Below are 21,664 nucleotides of genomic sequence, written 5' to 3'. Positions count from 1 at the left end.
TGCACGTTCACTTTAATGGAACCAGCAAGTTAAACTCCATTTTCATTATTTATTAATTAAATTGCACCAAATTTTAATGAGCTTTAAAATTGCTGTGATTAGTTATATGTATAAGTGTTATTATTATGATTATTTCTTTTTAAGGAAAATAAGATTCAGATTTTTGGTTATTTTGAAAATTATTAATCACTCCACTGAAAAATATGATTGTTTTAGGCAATATAGTATACTGATAGGATTAATTGATTATATAAAACAATATGAACATTGCTCAGTGCCATGTTAAACAGCATATAAGATGCTCAGGCATAGGAAAGAGAACATTTACTTATTTCCTCCTTCTCTCTAAGTGTGTGCAACTTGCACTGAGATTCTTTCTTGCTAGACTGTGAGAGGAAATTTCCATATGCTGCCATAAAGAAAACTGTTCTTCGTAAAGTTCATTAGTGTTTTTAGTGAATATTTTTCTATAACCATCTGAATGTAAGCAGGGGGCATTTGAATGAGCATTTGTATGATATTCAAATATGGATGACAAATTTTCATGCTTGCATTGTGAAGTACTACGCCCAAAGATGCCATGACATGATTTTCATATTTTTCAATATTTTTGGGGGGGAATTTTCAACTCGGTCATTTTCGTTAAAAATTTTTGTGTCATCCATTACTGGTTGTTCTGGAATAAAAGAAAGGTGCAAGAAAATTTTATTCAAAATGCAACATTTTGTATGTAAGTTAGACCATGTTGGAAGGTCAAATTTTGTCATCTTGTTATTGACAAATAAGTCATGTGTTATTTATGTAACTTAATATAAACATTGTTTCTGTTGGGCCAACACAAAATTATACAGCAATATATCACCTCATTCTAAAAAAAAACAAGACAGTATAAGCTCACAAAACTTTTTATATACTTACCATCTTGTCATCATATTCACCCTTCTTGCATGCATTATTGATTGAACATTAACAGCAGTGATGGAGATAGTGCCAAATTTAGATAGTATTTTCCAGCTCTTTTTGTTTAATAATTTAAGTTAGTAGACCATTTCAGGCAGCAATGAATTAATAAACCAGAATTTCTCTATGAATTTATGATAAATATTATTATTAGTATAGATATATATACCCGTTGTACTTTTTCAGATCTCATGGTAAATCTACAATAAGAAAAGCTGCAAATGAAGCCATAAGTGAAGTTTTGGAGCATTGGAGCCAGGACCTTGGCATATGCTGGCCTCATTATGAGAACCAAGTCTTGAGTGTGCAGAAACTGAGTTTGGGTAGTGGTTTGGCACAAGTGAAAGTTTTTGCTTCACTGTTGCAGGCAGTTACTTCAGCTACAAGTGATCCACAACTTGTGTCCACCTGGAGCTCAGCATCACTCCCTTTGCCCTGTCCTTTACCATGTTCAGAAGTGAGCATGCTGAGCTGTGTTGTTTTGCTTTTTTCAGCAATGTCAGTTCAAGACTGGTCATTGTTCTCAGAATGGGTGGCACAACAATTGAAATCTGCATCACACACCAAATCTTATCTAGAGCAAAATGTTTCAAACTTATTGAATTTTGTTTTGTCCAGAAAAGTTTGTCTTGCATCTCAAGCCTTGACAACAAATGAAACTCCACAACATGTTTATGATCCACGCTTTGCCCTGTTGAAACACTCCAGAGCAGGAAATCAGCAAAATACTCCTGATTTTGAGAGTCTCTGCAATAAGTCAAGTCTGTGGTTATGGTATACTGTATATCATTGTTTCAAACAGAATGCTGTCTTTGAAAAGGCTAATGGCAGTTACAAATTGGATTCAATGACACTATTGGAAGTTTCTCGTGCAGTGAATAAGGGCCTTGTGGGTAGAAGCTCCTCCCCTCATGCCTCAGTTCCTCATCTTATGCCTTTCTTCTCTCAAATTGATAAGCTCATCCTGTCCTTGACAGATGATAAAAACATACCCATCACAAATGAAGAATTCTGTCTGTTTTTGTCTGCTCTGCGATGGTGTGATCACCTCTACCAGTTTTGCAGCCAAAATGTAAATAAATCAAAGTTTCATCTGTTTCTGCCACAGTTAACTTTGCATTGGCATTGGGTTTATGAAGAGTTTCTACAAAAGATTCCTAGTTCATGGGAATATTTAGTTTCTGAGCAGTTCAGAAAAGTAGTGAAGACCTTACACTCAGAATTTGAACTGGAATATGGTCCTATTCACAAAGTTGCATCAAGACTGCGATCATGCACATCACCAGCACCATTTCCAACTGCCATGATCTCTGATGCTCAGTTTCGCCTGTTAGACTTGACATCCAGTCTTGCTCCAGATCCAGACAATGAAAATGTCAATATGTTCTTAGCATCTTCTACTGGCAAGGAAGCATGTGAGCTACTTTTGAATATTGCAAGTGATATTGCCTCTTGTAATGCTGAAAAGATAAATGAGATACATGATCAGATTAGCAGTGTAGAGGATATTGTTAAAGAAAAATGCATTGGGCAAAAGGATTCATCAAAATTGAAAGATAAAGACTTGATGGCACTACAGGTACAAACTTGGCCCTTAAGGGATTACTTAGCATCCCATGTTCTGTCAGCTGAGAGAGTGAATGGTGAAGTATCGCCACTTATACATGATGTTGTTATAGAGGCACCTGGAGTATATACAGAACTTATAGGCTTTCTTTCTGGTCCAACCTTTAGACCATCAGCTGCAATGGCAACTCACAGCTATCTTGTCCTAACTCAGAGCACTGCCAGTCGACAAACAAGTACTTACCTCAGTTACTCTCCTGTTTCCTCTGAAGAGAATGAAGAGACAAAGAAAAGTGTACTACTTCATCCAGCAGCATGTCAGCTCTCATACATTTTGCTGGCTGGAAAAAGCACATCCAGTCATGATATTGAGAGTGCAATGCAGAAAGTTCCTACAGGTATACATGTTGAAAAACTAGCACAGTTGAGAGGGCTTAAGTCAACATTGTGGAACAACTGGTCCATTCTTGCTGATCTTTCACTAAGCTATGAGGCATCATTTACCAATTATGTGGTTTTTTATGTGACTTCATCTTTGAAAGTTTTAGCCAGTGCATTAGGCATTTCATCAGAATTTGATGGTGAATCAGATCATCTGCAGGTAGCCTTTACTCTTGCATCCAGCATAATTGAGGCTAATGTTTCTTGGTTGCCAGGCAATAGCCTAAAGCAGCTCCAAAAATTGGTTAGGTTTATCACAAGTCTCAAAGAATGTTCAGATAACTGGAAGGATAAAGCAAATCTTGCTGCCCAAGTAGCAGTTGCACTTGGAACACTTCACACTAGTGTTTTAAATCACATGGAGCCTGTTGATCCAGCTCAGTTTCATTCTCTTAAGTTGCAGTATCATCAAGAAGAGTTGCAAGATTTGGAGTCTCATTTGATGCTGACAGCATGGTTTGAACACTTGAGAGGTAGTTTGGATTGCTCAAGAATGCTAGAGACCCACCCTCATCTGTCGTCATTTAAGGCAAGATGCAGCCAGATAAAGTCTGAGATGACACAGATATCACAGCAGACTGCACATCGCTCAGGTGCAGTAGAGTATCATCAGCTAAAACAAGATTGTGCTCATTTTTGCTCAAGTGTGTTCATCCCTGAAAAAATCCAAGAACTGTCTGAAAGTCTCCAAATAGAGGAGGATAGCTTACCTTCAGAATCATCATTAGTGAAAACTGAATGTCTTCTTGCATCTTGTGATAACTTTGTTAGAAAAGTTGTACAGCAGTATCCCCTCTATCGTGATATTACATATCCATTCCTACAAGCAGTGACGGTGACATGTGAAGCTCTAAGGGTTTTAGTATGTCATTCACACATACATTCATTCAATGTAAAGTGTGGCATCAACTTGACAGATAACTTGGCAAAGTACTCTTCTTTCCCTGCACAACGAGAACCATCACATCCCCTTCATATGGTGAGCAATCAAATTAATGTTGCCAAGAGCATTCCAGTCTTGTTGTCAGAAGAACAGTTTCATGGACAGATGAAAATGGCTACAAGTGTTGCTCTTCGTGCAGCACTCCTGGACTTGCTGAATGTGACTCTGGCTCAGCACCACTTGGATGAATCCTGTATTGAATTAATTTCTCAACTGTTGGGTCAGGCAGTCTCTCAATGGAGGCAGCAAGAAGAAGAGAAAGCTCGCCGTGCTGAAGAAGAGGAAAGTTTGTACTCCCATAAGTCACGCACTCTTGCAGTGTCCGAAACAGAGGAAGAAATGTTAGAAAGAGAATTCCAAGAGACTTTCCCATGCTTTGATCATGAATTTGATGATTTGAAGGGAATAAACTTGGAGGATACAGTGGTGAAGAATGGTGAAAGGGAGGAGCATCAAGACACTCTAGTTATGTGCATGTCTGATGAACAACTTTTTGAAATAAGTGAGTTACATAACCAGATTTTTACAACCTTAGTTCACACTTCATGGCTTGTACCTGACACAAAAGTCTCCATCCACTCACAAGTAGTTACTGCAGCACTGCTACGGTTCTCTGTGCTTCAATCCCTAATAAGAAATGTAGGAACCATAGCAGGTTGCTGCCTTGATCAGGCTATGTTGGGAGCTCATATTTTGAGTAATGATTACTCTTGCTCTTACCTATCTCAAGAATCCATTGCACCACTTCTTGAACATCCCTATGACATTTATAAAGATCCCAATCCCCAAGAGGTGTTGAAAGTTCGCCCACTACTGAATTCAGTGCGTGAACGTGTTGATGAACTCCTCATGCAGTGGCCAGGTCATCCCAGTCTGGTAATGGTGAACACTGTTATATCAAGAGTGTTGGACTTCCCTCTCACTTCTCCACTTGTGAAACATATAATAGGCTTAGAGACTGTTCTAGAAAAGGCTCAGGAATGGGAAAGAAATGCTCATTCTGGTGTGTCCATGAAGGAACAACTGGAGGCTGTGACTCACCAGGTTCTTGAGTGGCGACAGCTCGAGTTGAATGCATGGCGCTCTTGTTTAGACTCTGTCACTCACAAGGTTGCAGTTCAGGGTCGGAAATGGTGGCCATATCTTTTTGATACATTCCAAGCTGCTCTTACAGGAACAGTTTCACTGCCTGAAGTATTGAAAACTTTGAAACAGTTTTTGGAAACTGCTGTCTTGGGTGATTTTCAAATTCGCCTACAACTTCTTTTTTCTTTTCATTGTCATCTTGCAGTTCTAGAAAAGAATAAAATTACTCAGTCATTAGTGGCCATCACATGGAATTTATACCACTACTTCAGTCAGTTCTTGCATTTGGTAACCACAACAATAACCAAAGCCAGATTGCCAATTGAAAAGGAAGTGAAAGGCTATGTTAAGATAGCTCGCTGGAATGATATCAATTACTTTGCCGTACGAGAGTCTGTAGAAAAGAGTCGTCGCACTCTTCATCGCCACATGAGAAATTGGGAGAAGAATTTGAGACAGCCTTTTGCACCACTTATGTGTGATACAAACTCAGAGTTAAATGAAGACCATGTTGGAGCTTGGGATCAAAAGTCTGAGGTCTGCTTACCAAAGGTCCCTCATCCTGTTTTGCCTCCATCTCCTGTAATGGTAAAACACTCAGAAGATGTAGGAGGATATGAAGTCCTTTCTAGACTCACCTTCTTAACCAAGCGCTGCCACAAGTTAACATGTAGAATGCTGTCTGAGTTTTCTTATACAGTCTATGTGGATGAAGTTGAAGATACTGCAAATAAGATCATATCCAATTATCAAGAACTTCAGGCAGCAGCAACACGGGCTGAGAGTGCTCCTTCAGATAAGATACGTGTCAAGCAGCTGCGAGGTGTGATGCAACGCCGAAGGGAATCTCTTTCTCGGCTCTTCAAGATATTGGACAGTATGGGTGTGACCTATACGCGTGGAAATACCCTTTGGGATCACCAGGATATTGACTCTTGTCTGACTCTTTCACCTGTAGATTTGGAAGTTGCTCACTCAGATGTTCCATCTTTATTGCCAGCACGTGAGGCCTGGCCAGGTTGTATCAAGTATCTTAACCGCAGTATTGGTCGCCTCTCTTTGCTATTGTCCTCCCTACAGCAACCACATCAAGATCTTGGTCCTGAACTCATCAAGCGACTGCGTGGCATCTCTTGTCATCTTTTCCTTCTAGTGCGGGACCAAAGGATGTCTTTATCCTATGTTAGTGAATTTACTCACAAACTGCATAATCTTCTCAAAGACATAAGAGAAGTAGATTCTCATCAGTCAGTGAGTAAGATGTTAAAAGGAGTACAGCATCTTCATTCTTTGACAACTTCTTTGTCACTTACCCTTGAAGAGACTGTTAAAGTACTTGGGACATATACTAATGCCAAACCTTTACTGATACTGGAAGCTTCTCCATGTAAAATGAAAGTTCATGAAGCTAAAATCATTCTAGAAGGAACTAAAGGGAAAATTGATTGTTTGGTTTTAAAGCTTAGTAGTTTATTGAGACATTTCCAGACTGGCCATAGATTAGTTACTCCAGGCCACAGTAAAGTGTACAGTGACGTGATAAATGATCTCAGTCAAGAGGCCAAGGAGTTAAATGAAGTTATCAAGATGCTTTCAGTAAGTCATGATAAACTACATCCAGTCACTGACCAACTAAATAAGTGGTTGTCAGAATGGTGGGCTGCCCAGTCTAATCTCTCTCTTGCTAATGTTGCTCAACCACAAGATGATGTTCATGCTGTTGGCTTTGGTCTGCTGGAAAACTGTTTGACTCAAGTATTGCTGAGTGTAGAGAATTTGTACAAGAAACATTGCCCTGTACAAACCAAAGCTGAAAGTGAAGAATCTGGAAAGGATATGCTTAGTTTTGGGTTAGTCAAACAGCTCAAGTCTGATGCTGATGATCTGCACATGGAGGAAATTGTTATCAGAATACAGAAGCTTGTGAAGTTATCAGAATATTACCCTGACATACAGAAGGTATTGAAGGCTTCATTACCACTCCTTGAGCAGTATCATGCAATCTGTGAATCTGTTTTGCTTATGATGACAAGCAGTAACAGAAGTATTGCTAAATTAACATCAATTATAATTGCAGTTTTTCAAAATTTAGCAGTCAAAGGCTTTTGTCGGCCACAAGAGTTGCAAGATGAAGAAGGTGGAGAAGGTGCTACAAATTTTGAGGATTCAGGAGGCACTGGCCTTGGTGAGGGAGAGGGTAAAAAAGATGTTTCTGATCGTATTGAGTCAGAAGACCAGCTTGAATCAGCCCTGAAGGAGGGAGAAAAGGAGGAGGCAGGAGATAAAGACTTGCAAGAAGAGGATAAGGGAATTGAAATGAATGAAGATTTTGAGGGGAAGATGCAGGATGTTGAGAAAAATGAGGAAGAAGAAAGTGACAGTGATAATGAAAATAATGAAAAGGATTTTGATAAACAAATGGGCGAAACTGAAAAAGGTGCTGATAAACTTGATGAAAAAATATGGGGTGATGATGAGGGAAGTGAAGATGAAGAGGAAACTAAAGACCAGGATGAAGAAGATGGACCTGGAGAGGGAGAAGCTACAGAATCCAAAATGGTGGCCAAAGATGATAATAAGAGTAAGAAAGAGAGAGATAAAGATCAGAAGAAGAAAGAAGAATTAGAGGAAATGGAAGACACAAGGAAAGAAAATGAAATGAATGAAGATGGCCAAGAATATGATGACAATTTCACCGATCCTTATGGAGGTGAAGCTAACATGGAAGAAGAAGAAGAGGAAAAAATGGAACTGCCTGATGACATGAACTTGGATAATGGTGACACCAATGAAAATGATGATGATGATGAAATGGATCAACATCCAGGAGAAATTGAAGAAAAGGGTGTTTTCCCTGAAGATGAAAAGGAACCAAAAGAGGATGGGAAAGAGGAAGATGCTGAGGAGCATCCAGCTAAGGGACAAGAGGAACCTGGTGAGAAGGAATCTATTGAAGATGATGAGAAACAAGGAGAAAAAGATAATGGAGAACAGGATGAGGAGGAATCTTCAGAAGATGGAAACATGGATCAGCGAAGGCAAGGAACTGAGGAAGGAAATGACTTAGATGAAGAAAATAACTCACAAGATAAAGCTGAAGCATCTGAAGATAAAAGCTCTAAAGATCCAGCAGAGGCAGCCGAGATGGACACCACAGATGGTAGCAAGGACCAGACTAAGGTGAGCTTGAGATTTGTCTTCCCACAACTCTCAAAAGAGAACAGCCCCAGTAACATGAACACCCACTAGCACATATACTACTTTCATGTCTTACCATCTATGCATTTCAAAACTTTAACTTTTCAATTTTATGTATCTTATTCGTGAATGATTTACCTGTTATAAGATATTTTGTTTTCTCTCATGAGCACTGATGGTTTTCACCAATTTTTAGATTTCATAGTAACTTTAAAAAGATTATGACTTTTGTCAGGCCTTGTTGATTGATTGTGAGCTTAGGAAATCTCAAAGGATGTATAACTAAAATGTTATGACTATCCTTTGATCCTCATTACTCTCATAATTTGAAAGAACTACATTGCATAAATGGTGGTGAAGACAACTACTGGTCATATATTGCTTATCATGTATGAGGTCTCTTATTTTCTAACCAGCTTAATGAACTGGAGACCTCCCTAAATATTTATGCTGGTGAAGAATCAAGCCATGTGTTTTTTAATTGGACCAAGTTCATCAAGCAATATGCTGTTAGAGTCAATTCAGAATGAGAATAAGTAAATTAATTTTGATCAAAAGTAGGCATTCACTAATTAACTGATCAACATTTTTATTTTGTACTGCAAGAAGAAAAAAAAACAAATAGATAGGAAAAGAATACAGAGAAAATTTATCATCATAATTACTGTCAACAGGAGCAACCGAAATCAGACACTGGTGGACAGCGTGAAGAGGATGAGGAAAAGCAGGAGGAACAAGGACAAATGGGAGAACAGACAGAAGATCAAGAAGGCACTGGTCAGTCAGAGAGCAGAACTCGAGAGGATGCCCACCAGGGAGAGTCCTCAGCCTTGGTTACTCAGGCCTCTGCCAGTGACCAGAGTGATATGAAGAAGCCCCGTAAACCTGGCGAGACTGATGAGAACAGGACATTGGGTAGGCTTATCTCAAATATTCTGCTTGTTTGTTTTCTCCCGTAGTTCATTTTTATGTGTAACTATCCTAATCAGTTTTCCATTTGTCATTATTATTTTATTTTTAAAAATTACATACATGCTTGCATGCATTATTTTGTTTTTATCTAATAGTGACTTGTCAGGCAGCAGAATTATTTATGGCTTCCTTTCACTGGCATAATCTTCATATATGCCATGCCTCACTGCCACTGTGTGTGTGTGTGTGTGTGTGTGTGTGTGTGTGTGTGTGTGTGTATTTACCTATTTGTGTATTACAGGGCCTGAGCTAAGCTCTCTGTGTCCTGCCTCCTTGGCCACTCCTGTCATATCTCTCTTTCATCTGATTGACATGCACTGCATCAACGACATCACTGCTCAGTTTATTCCACTCAATACTACGATGCGGGAAACTGTTTTTCTCACGTCATTTAGACAGATGTCTTTTATTAGTTTTTTTCCATGTACTCGGAGATGATTACTTGTGGTCACCTTTATCAACTCTCTGTCCAATATGTCAATCTTGTTCACGAATTTATACATAGTTATCATGTCTCCCCTTGTTCTTCTCTCTTCTAATGTGGTCAGCCCCAGTTTCCTCAGTCTTTCCTCATAGTCTAACTCCCTGAGTCCTGGAACCATCCTTGTTGCCAGCCTCTGTACCCTTTCCACCTTTTTCACATTTTTCTTCATATGCGGTGACCAGACACAAGCTGCATATTCTAACTGGGGTCTTATTAAAGTGCATAGTATCTTCTTCATCATTCCTTCATCTAGGTAGTGGAATGCAAGACCAATATTTTGAAGCATGTTATATGTTTTCCAAAATATCTTGTTAATGTGTTTCTCCGGTGACAAAGTGTTTTGCACGGTTACTCCTAAGTCTTTCTCCTCATTGGTCTCTTCAATTTTCTCATCACCCAGCCTGTAATCCCTGTTTGGTCTGTATCTACTTCTTCCCATTTTCATAACATGGCTCTTGTTTATATTAAATTCCATCTGCCACTCTTTACTCCACTCATATATTTTATCAAGATCTTCCTGTAACTTGTTACAATCTTCCACATTCTTTACTCTCCTCATAATTTTAGTATCGTCCGTGAACATATTCATGTAACTGTCAATTCCTACTGGCATATCATTAACATAAATCAAAAACATGATGGGACCAAGCACTGACCCTTGTGGAACTCCACTGGTTACCTTTTTCCACTCGGACTTCTTTCCTTTCACCACTGTTCACATTTCTCTTCCCACTAAGTAATTTTCCATCCATTTTGCTAGTTTATCACTTACTCCTCCAATCTTCTTTAGTTTCCACATCAGTCTATTGTGTGGCACTTTATCAAAGGCCTTTCTCAAGTCCAGGTAAATAGCATCCACCCATCCCTCTCTATGTTGTAGTATGTCAGTCACTCTTGAATAAAAACATAATAAATTGGATACACGATCTTCCTTTTCTGAAACCAAACTGCCTTTCACTCAGAATGTTTTCACTTTCTAGATACTCACTCCACTTAGCTTTAATTACTTCTTCACATACCTTGCACAATATACTAGTCAACGATACTGGTCTGTAATTTAACGGTTCCATTCTACTACCATTCTTATATATAGGCACAATGTCAGCTCTTTTCCACTCTTTCGGGACTATTCCTGTTCGTATGGAGGTTTCCACAATATCAAATATGGGGTTCAACAATTGATCCTTACATTCTTTTAGCAACCTCCCAGATATGCCATCAGGCCCCATTGATTTATTAATATCCAAGTTACTTATAATTTTCCTTATATCTTCTTTAGTAACCATGATGTCCTGCATTTGCTTTATTTCCGTAGGCCTTTCTCCTGTAAAATGCTCCTCCTTTGTAAACACTTTGCAAAAGTTGTCGTTCAATATTTCAGCTATATCTCTAGCATCCTCATATACTTCTTCCCATTTTTACTTTTCTATTGCCTCCCTTTTATTTAGTTTTCCATTTATGAATTTGTAAAACATTTTTGGGTCACTATCACAGTTTTCCACCACTCTCTGTTCATATTCCTTTTGTGCTGTTCTCCTTACTTCAACATATCTATTCCTTGCTGTTTTGTAGACTTCTCTTGATAATACATCACTGTTTTTCTTAAGTTTCTTCCATGCCTTTTCTTTGTTCTTTTTTGCTTCTTCACAATTTCTATTAAACCACTGTTTATTATTTAAAGTCCTCTTTCTGTGATATGGCACAAACTTTTTCACAGCAGAGTTATATAAATCCATAAATTTATCGTATTTCAATTGCATATCCCCTTCCTGGTATACCACAGACCAGTCAATTTCATTAAAGAACTCTCTTATATGGTTATAATTTGCCCTAACATAATTTAATTTTTCCTCCCTGTGCTCCACACTCTTTTTCGTGCTTAATTCTGTATCCAGCTCAAAACTTAGGACATCATGGTCGCTTTTCCCCAAGGGACATTCATGTTCAATTTCCTCTTTTAGGGAGATGCCCCTGGTAAATACCAAATCCAACCTTGCTGCAACATCCTGTCCCCTGCACCTTGTTGGTGATCTCACCCACTGTGTCATCAAGTTATTTGTTGCTACATTTAACAATTCCTCTGCCCACTCACCACCATTCACCACTTCGTAGTCTTCCCACACTATTTCCTTACAATTAAAGTCCCCGACTATCATCACTCTATCCTTTCTGATGAGTTCCTGCTTCATTCTGTCTAGAGTATTTCTCATCACCATTTGATACTGTTCATAGTTCCAAGCACTGGTTCTGGGTGGTATGTATACTGTTATAATATTAATGTCCCTCTTACCATCTGTTATAAGCATACTTATCACTTCCTCATTTCCCTTACTAAAGTTCACCTCCTTCACTATCAGATCTTCCTTAGTAAGAACCATTATACCACCACCTCCTTTATTTTTCTATCATTTCTCCATACTTTGTAGTGTTTTACATCAAACCAATCTAGCTTTATTTCGGGCCTTAACTTTGTTTCCACCACACACATTATGTCCGGTTCATTGTTTCTTAGGTAATCCATACATTCTAGCCTCTTAGACAGAAATCCATCTATATTCGTGTAAGTCACTTGAATTCCATTCCTAATCTCTTTCTTCCATGTTTCAGTCAGTGTAATGTCTATTCCGTCTGTTTTGTCCACCACTTCTTCAGCCTCCTATTTCTCATCCTCCAAAAACATTTGGTCTTTTCCTCCTTGGTTCTTTCCTCATTCTTCTCTCTCACTTCAGTTACAAGCTCTTTCATTTTCATTCTTTCATCCTGTGTCATATTTCTTCTTATGTAAATTGTTTTGGTTTCCTCGTAGTCTTTAAGTTTCCAGGCCCTCCTCAGCAAGGCCTCGGCTGCCACCTGAGACTTTAATTTCAGTTTTAATGGTCTAGTCTTGCCTTCTTCAAAAGCTCCTAGTCTCACACTTTCCTCTACCTCAGCATATAGGCATTCTTCCTCCTCGGAGATCTTATTCAGTAAAAACTTAATCATGTCATTTTCCTTATCCTGTTAGTTTCCTCCCTCAAACCTGTTATGATCACGCACTTTTTCTTTTCAGCAATATCTCTCACCATATACTCATTTTCCTTCAATGCCTTTACCATTTCACTCTGTGTAATTGCTTTATTTTCTTCTTCTTGCTTTTTCATTATCTCCTTAAAGGACTTTTGTACTTCTTGGTGTTCATGTTTCACTTCCTTCATTTTGGCATCAATTAGGTTAAGGCATTCCTCCTTCCCCAAGTCTCCTTCGGATATTTTCTTTTCCATTTCAAGGAGTTTAGCCTTCATCTCGTCACATTGTTTCCTTAGATGTTGATTTTCTTTCTCCATTTCCACTTTTTCTTTTAATAGCTCTTTGTTCTCTCTCGTTAACATATACAGGCAACCCCCGTTTAACGAAGGTTATGTTCCTAAAAACACTTTGTTAAGCGAAACTTCGTTAAGCGAACCGATTATAACAAGTTTAACCTCTGACTTGAACTTCCACTTAGAGTAAGCAAAGTGAGAGTGCATCATAGTATGGTGAAAGGTTTAATGAAAGTAAAAATTATGAAGTTTAACATTTAGGCAGTTAAATTTAATATAAGTCATTATAATGTAAACTAATGTACATATGTACGTAGCTTTATAATGTTGATGATCTTAAATTTACGAAGGGAGGGAGAGTGAAACGGGAAAGACACTAACCGGCAAGCTGTGGAATGTAAACAAAGGGCGCATCATTGTACCGCATATAAAACTTATGTACCACATTTCCACAAGGCTTTCCATTTTATCCATTGTAGAGTCACGAGTTCAGGTGTTTTTTTTTTTAGCTTGCAAGGAAGATACAGTCTCACCAGCCTTCTTAATAGTCTGCTGACTTGAAAATAGTAGAGACAGTAGATGGAGTCAAGATGGTAGCCAGCAATGCTATAGTTTTCTCGCCTCTCTCGTGTCTGTGAATAATATCCAGCTTCACTTTGAGAGTAAGAAACTTCCTGGTCTTCTTAGGAATGCTTGGCCACATTGCAAGGAGTTTTGGTGGTAAGTTGAGCGAGTGAAGACGAGCTGCTGCTGACGCTGTTATGGGAGTGAGTGGTGCGTGTTGTCCACGAGAGGCTTGATCTTGATCTTGATTCTACAGGTGTCCCAGGATTTCTCCTGAGGCAGGCCTTAGTATTTGTGGCTGCTAGTGTATTCAAAAGCTTGTCGGTTTGCGTGATACAGCGGGGCTTTCAAACTTGGAAAAAATTACCTGGATAAAACTTCGTTAAAGCGAGTTTGGTATTACAAAGGCAAACAAAGTGTTTGGTAGGCCCTGTTAAGAAGAAAGTAGAAAGAAAACAAAAAAATCTAAAGGAGGGTCCAGTTAAACACTGAGCAGATGGTAGTAAAATGAAACCTTCGTTGTAGCGAAATTTCGTTGTGTGAACCTTCGTTAAACAGGGGTTGCCTGTAGATTTTTTTTTTGAAGGTATCGTTCTCTGCTATGACTCTATCTAGCTTTTTTTCTATGGATCTAATATTTAGAAACTTACTTTCTAATGCCCGAATTCTTGCATCCATGCTGAATTTATCTAGTCCACTTGGAGTGGTCACAAAACCCCTGAAGTCACGCACATTTTTAGGAGGTACTTGTCATGATTGCTATCACCAGCTGTTTCGGCCCAAACAAAACAAAACACCGCCGACACTCTTCAATCATGGACCACTCTCCATTTTCACTTGAAAATGGCCCACTTTCTGTACTTTTGTACAGAAAGTGTGTGTGTATGTGTGTGTGTGTGTGTGTGTGTGTGTGTGTGTGTGTGTGTGTGTGTACACATGTGCATACGTATGCACAGGTTTTCCTGTCATCCCACCAATCAATCACATTACATGTACGTATGCAGAAGATGGTGTCTTTTTGACATCAAATCCCAGGGGCACTCAATCATTTTTATTTATGCTGGTAACCTATCCAAACTATTTCAGTCTTTCTTTCTCACCATTAACTAATACAAATTGAACCTCCGTAATGTGACAACTGGCAGACCTGAGGCTTGCCTGACTACAGTTGGTCCTTAGGGGGACCGCCCGGTGGCCATGGTATCGAAAAATCTGAAAAATATCGAAAATCCCCAAAACATCACTAGAGCATCCCTAAACATATGGCAACATAGTGATGGAGTATTTTGGGGAAATACGCTAAAATACGTGGGATATTTGAACTTTAAAGGGCCCCTGCCACTCCCACTGCAGCCCGGGCTTCCCTTCCCACTCTGTACCATAAATGATGATAATAAGTACGGAAAAAACCATGAAAAGTGGTTTCTTTGGTATGGAAAGGTGGGCGCTTGCAACTCAGTACTATGGCGCACGCAGGAACACACCCTCTCCCCTTCCATTTCGGTGTCCATGTGACTGCGACGGGAGGAGGATCTATTGAGAGTATAAGAAGATACGATTTGAATGATAAAAAGTGGAAACTCAGAAAAAGGCAAAAAATCCCAGAGATGTCATTTTCTCCTCTATGACCCTGTACATTTATTTTGGTTGGATATTTGGTGCTCATACACCACCATGTGCATCATATATCCTTTTCAGGCATGTTTAGAATATTCTGAACGACTCATATGGCACCTGGCCGCCCCTACAGTGATTGTAGTTATTAGTCGCTCGAAGGCAAGGGTGTCTCCCATCCATGCGTGGTTGTTACAACTTGTAATTTCCACTTGCACCGTTTGTTTAGATATTGTAAGGCAAAAAAGGCAGGTAAAATAGGCTGGATTGTGGCTTGCAAGGTTTGAAATAACGGGCGAGATACTCAATAGATCCTCCTCCCATTGCAGTCACATGGACACTGAAATGGAAGGGGAGAGAGTGTGTTCCTGTGTACGCCATAGTACTAAGTTGCCAGCGCCCACCTTTCCTTACCAAAGAAACCATGGCTTTTTCCGTGCTTATTATCATCATTTATGGTACAGAGAGTAGAGAGGGGGGGAAGCACCGGGCTGCGGTGGGAGTGGCAGGGGCCCTTTAAAGTTTAAATACCCCACGTATTTTAGCATATTTCCCAAAAATACTCCATCACTATGTTGCCATAATGTTTGGGGATGCTTTGGTGGTGTTTTGGGGATTTTCGATTTTTCTTATTTTTTGATACCATGGCCATCGGATGGTCCCCTTAAGTAAACACTCTAAACCACCTTGCATAGTCTTAGTCAGCCTGCATTATAACAGTAACATTGTTTTAATGTGTTATATGTTCACTGTACATGTAAATTTACATGCAGAAGGATACAGAAAAAAAACATGCACCACTGCATCATAGCGGCATTCTGGCAAACTTACAATATTGCAGGAGGTTTGAATTATTTCCACAAATTAAAAATATGCCAGATTATAGGATTTGGCAGATTATGGAATTCTAGATTTTTGAGGTCCAACCTGTACTCTACTCATTTCCCATCCTCTCCCTCAATTCATTATCTTTGGTTCTCTTAAGCTTCTGTTTTCAGGTCTTATGTTCAACGATGCACTATGAATCTATCTTAACATTGTCATCTTTGTTTTGCTAACATCATTCACATTCACTCCATGGACTCTGCTAGTAAACAACATTTTGCTCCTACACTAATGCAAATTTTCACTAATGATAGATTGTTAGCAATTACATTATTTTAGTTTTCATTTGATTTATCTCTTTTATTGTACTTAAGGTGATAATAACAAGAGGATACAACAAGGCTTGATGACCAAAGAGTCCAAACAAACGAAAGCAGAGGCTGACCAACAGCAACAGAAGAAGGTTTGTTATGTAATTTTCTTTTTAACTTATGGTTTTGTTATTTGAAATATTTGCATCTACAGCAGAACATATTTGATATGTTTGGAAGTCAGCAATATTTTGTATTTTGTACAAATTCTGAATTATCCCTTTGTAATTGACAGGATAACTAGAGTATAGGATCCAAGTTTAAAGATCTATCTATATAATGGGATTGTGCATAGGAAAGATAAGTATGAGGCTGCTGATGGCTAATGTGAAATCCCACAGACTCACTGTTTACTGAAAAGTTTTAAAGTTACTCTCAAAGTAAAACATTACTATCAAAGTTCCTCTTAACATATAAAGTTTTGAGTTTGATCTTAGAAGTGTTCTCAGAGTACCTCAGAAGGTCTTTTACATGAGTTAAGAATCAAGTTTGTTTTTGTCTATAATGGCAGAATATACAGACATGCTGATACAATTTGATTATGGCTTTCAGTCATCAGAATTTTATGTCATCTGGTTGAGGCTTTATTGTTGTACTACAGCTTATTTTTCTTATTTATCTTTAGGACAATGATGCTGAGGAAAAATCTCAACACTCAACTTATGAACACATCAGTAAGTCCGAGGACCACTTTGATGCCCATATGGTAGATGCCGGCACACAGCAGCAGGCCAAGGAAGTTCCAGCACCTGCAGACAGACAGGAGGAGGAGATGGCAGATGAAGATATGTTAGATACTCCAATGGAGGTAACTTTTACTGTTTGCTGTGTCTGGTATTTCTGATAACTACAGTATTATAACTTTCTAGACATGATTATGTCTCTGCAACTACTCTTGTCAACTGTGCAATTACCTGATTAAATCTAATGAATAGTAATCTGCTCACAACTCATGGAAAGTCATCATCTGTCCTTTATTATAAGATGAACAGAAAAAAAGATGAATGAAATGAGGAACTAAAAGTTAAAAATAATGGATATGAGTGCTATGGTATTGATCCACATTGTCTGGTAAAGTTTGATAAATCTTCTAAAGTTGCATTTTTTATAATGAAGCAATAATGATTTATAGAGAAATCTGCAAATATTTAATCATAAAATGCTTTAACATAGGTCAATATAGTGAATTGCAAGCTGTGGCAAGTCACTGCTGCTGCCACTTATACAATAACCACTTATTTGGAGTAAAAAAGCATGCTTTAAATGATTGTATAGGTTCATCATAATTGAGAGAACAATTAATTTGATGAATGAACAAGAATTCAATTAACTGTAAGTTAGAAGATGATTACTGAAGCCATATTTTGTGGTCCAAGCAAGTGGACATTGTTGTAGGCAACATTTGCATCGTAATATGAGTACTTAACTATATTAACACAAGGCCATCTGCTTTGCTATTTCAAATGTCTTTGCTCATACTCTAAAGAGTTGGTAACTTTTTTAGTTTATAATGACAGTTCGTATTGTGATACAATGAAACATTAGTTTCTGGTAGTTAATACTATGGTGTCAGATGTAGGGTTTAGTGTACAGATCTTACCTATGAAAAAACTGGATTGTTTTCAAGGATGTTAAGTATTCAGAACTTCAGAAAAAAAACTATTTAGAGCTGTATTTGACAGTGAAATGAAATGTAAGAAAAAAAAAATCTATTGCATTGGTTGTGTATTGATATTGTTTGTGTTGCTTTATGTCTTGTTTAATGCCTTTCCATTGCAGGATCTACTATATGTAAATGTTTTGAAAATGGAAGTTTTTGGTAACTGAGTTCATATATTAACATTTGCTCTCATATGAGTTTACAGATGTCAGTATGGAGTGCCCATTTGCAGAAAAACAATTTTCTTACATATATAGATGCATGGATGAAAGTTGACAGACTCTTGATTTAGAAATATATCTACCCACTATTGAGAAGGGATTAAAGGCTTCAATTCAGATCTTTTTGAGCCTTAAAACTAAAGATTTTCAGCCTTCTGCTTTCTTTACTTTATACTTAATAGATTTTTGTCTTTCGTTAGTTTCCCACTTAAAGGGATATTTTCATCTAGAATAAATGTTTTGAACAGGTTGATGAAGAGGAATTAGAAGCTGGGGAGGAGAAGAAGGCCACCAGTCAGGAAGGTAAAGATGAGGAAAAAAAGGAGCAGAGTCAAGGCAAGCAGGACCCACAAGCTGAGGGAGAGGCACAAATAGTTACCGAAGGAGAGACAGTGCTGGAAAATGTCATTCAGCGTCCACCAGAGACCTACTTCCATACTTTGATGCCAGACCAAGGTGAATTTCCTCACTTCATCACTAGGAAGCTTTTTTTTCAATACCCTCTTGATTTTAGGAAAGTGAAATAGATGTGAAATAATTCAAGTTAATTCTAGTCTGGGCTTAAATAACTTCTTTATTGATTTAGTAAGGAAAAGAAGACTATGACTACTATGGAAGATAATAATAATTTATGATTTAAACAAGGAGACATATACCTATCACAGTTCTTTATGATGAATTCTTAAGATGAAAACATAATCATCCATCATTGCTAACTAGTTCTCACTTGAAGGAAAATCAACTGTTGTTAATACTATAATTTTCCACATTTATAATAATGCACACTAGTCTGTTTGTATAAGAGAAGTGTTGGCTAACATGATTAGCTCTTTCATAATATACATTTAATTTCATCAATTTTTTTTTTATTTGAATTTCAGATGAAGAAAAAGATGAACCTGTTGCAACATTTGATGAAGATATTGAAAAGACTAGACTGCAAATAGAAATTGTGAGCACTCACAATGAGTGTGAAGGGTTATCTTGGGCAAGACAGGAAGCTCAAGTAGCTTCAGTGGCAATGCAGTTGTGTGAACAGCTTCGCCTCATTCTGGAACCCACTCAGGCGGCCAGGCTGCGGGGTGACTATAGGACAGGGAAACGGCTCAACATGAGGAAAGTGATTCCATACATTGCATCACAGTTTCGTAAAGACAAAATATGGCTCAGAAGAACACAACCAAGTAAGAGGACATATCAAATTCTATTGGCAGTAGATGATTCTGAGTCCATGATGGAAGCTCGGGCAGGAAGCCTGGCTGTGGAAAGTGTTGCCCTAGTTACTCGAGCTCTTACCTTGCTGGAGGTGGGTCAGCTAGGAGTTATTAGTTTTGGGGCCACTACAAAAATTTTGCATCCTCTTGATCAACCGTTTAATGAAACTTCAGGAAATAGAATTCTCACCAACCTGAAATTTGACCAAAAAGTAACAAACTTTAGTCGAATGTTAGAGGATAGTGTGGCCATCCTCAATGGTTCCCACATCACTGGAAGCCATGGTCACCCAGACACAGCCCAGCTATTGCTCATCCTGAGTGATGGCCAAACTCAGACCAGAATGGAAACAGTCAAGGCAGCTGTAAGAGCTGCCCGAGCTGCCAGAATATTTATCGTCTTTCTGGTCTTAGATGCTAAGGATAATAAATATTCCTTTTATGATACATTAGTATATGAAAGAGGAGAGATGAAGTCTATAGTGGAGTCCTTTCCCTTCCCATTTTTCTTAGTAGTAAGGGACATAGACACTCTTCCTGATGCTTTGGCCACAGCTCTTAGGCAGTGGTTTGAATTGGTGACAGCTGATGCAGCTCATTGATGAAATTCCATTTATGATTAATGATATTAGCACATCTGTACATTATTGTTGTAGATTAATTATTTATTACTGATGTTGATTTATTTTGTAAAAACGATTCATATAAAGCAAGTTTGTATGCAGTATATCGTTTTAATAAACTAATGTTGCAATGATTATTGTTCTTAATATAAAATAAGGAGAGAGCAAGGATTCAGTCTTTTGTTAAGAGTAAAGCTATCACCATCAGAGTTTAGGTTCCCATTTTTTATTTATTTTTTATTTTTTTGTATACTGTATTGGTGAGCAGTTGGTCCACATCATAACCAAACTGCATCTACTGATGGAGTTTGAAAGACTTGCCAACACATTCTGACTGGGCATACCAAAGACACCATCCTTACAAAAAAGTTGATTATGACTTGGTTATGCTGAATCTGGAGATTATTAACATTATCATTATGTTTTTCTAATGGGAAGGGATGAATAGCTTACTCCAATAAAAGTTTAAAGGAAACACAGAAGCAGGTAGGGAGTCAGGAGTGTAACAGAGAAAGTGAGTTGGCTACTGGCCAATTCTTGCATTCATCCCAGTGATGTCCACCACCGCCACCACACTGAAAACCCAAACCCTGGCATCCAACACTCGCTTGCCATCACCCATCCATATTTTTTTTTTATTTTATTTTATTTATTTATTTTTTTTTTCTTATTAATTTATTTGTTTATTTTTTGTCCTATAGTGCCTGTAGGCTTTACTTGAAGAGTATGGGAAGCGTTGTTCATCTTCCACCCATTAGTGGCGCAGGCAATTTTATTTATAGTGGTACCTATATTAGGGCCTATATCACCACTCAAGTGCATCTTTGGTGCAACCACCTAGAACCTGGATACCACGGTGACATGTAGATAACTTTAAACCACTCGACAAATGGCAAAGTATCAAGGCGGTACATGGTGGAATTTGAACCTATGCGTGGACACAGCCTGATTCCACTCTCACCACCTTATCCACTTCACCACATGTCTGTGTTAAGATAGATAGATAAACAAATAGATAGACATTCAGGTAATTTGATAGGTTGATAGATAGGATAGATAGATAGATAGGTAGGTAGATAGACAGATAAATAAATTCAAAAGTAATTGATAGATAAGATATATGTGCATAAAAAATATATCCCTGAAGCAGATATGGTAAATAAATGCCAACAGATGCAATGTAGTTTACTGGACAACAGTGGTAAAAACAGTATGTACAAGAGAGGTGATGTGGTCTAATTGGCTGTGAAGCGCTTTGTCACTTTGTCACTGGCGTGCCTCACCACCTCACCTTCCTCTGTTCTTGGTTGGCTGGATCAGTCAGAAATCAGGAGTGTTAAAGCCTGTGACAGAGCCTTAATGGTGCGACTCGAGCTGGCTGGATGATGATTCAATGTTTCCATGGTCTACAGTGCCATATCCCTCTACTTATTACCAGTTCACCCTGGTATATTGTCAAAGAACACATATATCAATAATAGAGGTGATAGAAATAGAGAATGAAAGAAATATCACAATCTGCCTTTCAGATGCCTTGTTTTTTTCCTTTCCCCATGGGAGATGCAAATATTTTCTGTAAAACTAAAATCTATTTATTATTTTGACAAATAACCATATACGATA

At 38.2% G+C, this 21,664-nt stretch overlaps 1 protein-coding gene across 2 annotated transcripts in view; it reads left to right on the top strand.

Moving 5' to 3' along the window:
- LOC123519835 (midasin-like) overlaps positions 1 to 20,175 on the top strand; it is a 42,321-nt gene extending 22,146 nt beyond the window's left edge. For both annotated transcript variants that reach the window (XM_045281364.1, XM_045281365.1), the window contains exons 18-23: positions 1,147 to 8,176; positions 8,869 to 9,109; positions 16,327 to 16,415; positions 16,949 to 17,131; positions 18,453 to 18,660; positions 19,086 to 20,175. In XM_045281364.1, coding sequence (XP_045137299.1) covers positions 1,147 to 8,176; positions 8,869 to 9,109; positions 16,327 to 16,415; positions 16,949 to 17,131; positions 18,453 to 18,660; positions 19,086 to 20,020 — 8,686 coding nt within the window. In that variant the 3' untranslated portion in view covers positions 20,021 to 20,175. The remainder of the gene's footprint in view (positions 1 to 1,146; positions 8,177 to 8,868; positions 9,110 to 16,326; positions 16,416 to 16,948; positions 17,132 to 18,452; positions 18,661 to 19,085) is intronic.
- Positions 20,176 to 21,664: the final 1,489 nt, after the last annotated feature.

Source organism: Portunus trituberculatus, chromosome 46 (assembly GCF_017591435.1).
Source record: "Portunus trituberculatus isolate SZX2019 chromosome 46, ASM1759143v1, whole genome shotgun sequence".
In the NCBI taxonomy this organism is placed as follows: domain Eukaryota; kingdom Metazoa; phylum Arthropoda; class Malacostraca; order Decapoda; family Portunidae; genus Portunus; species Portunus trituberculatus.
Note: the sequence above shows the minus strand (reverse complement) of the source record. Positions and strands in the feature narration are given on the sequence as shown.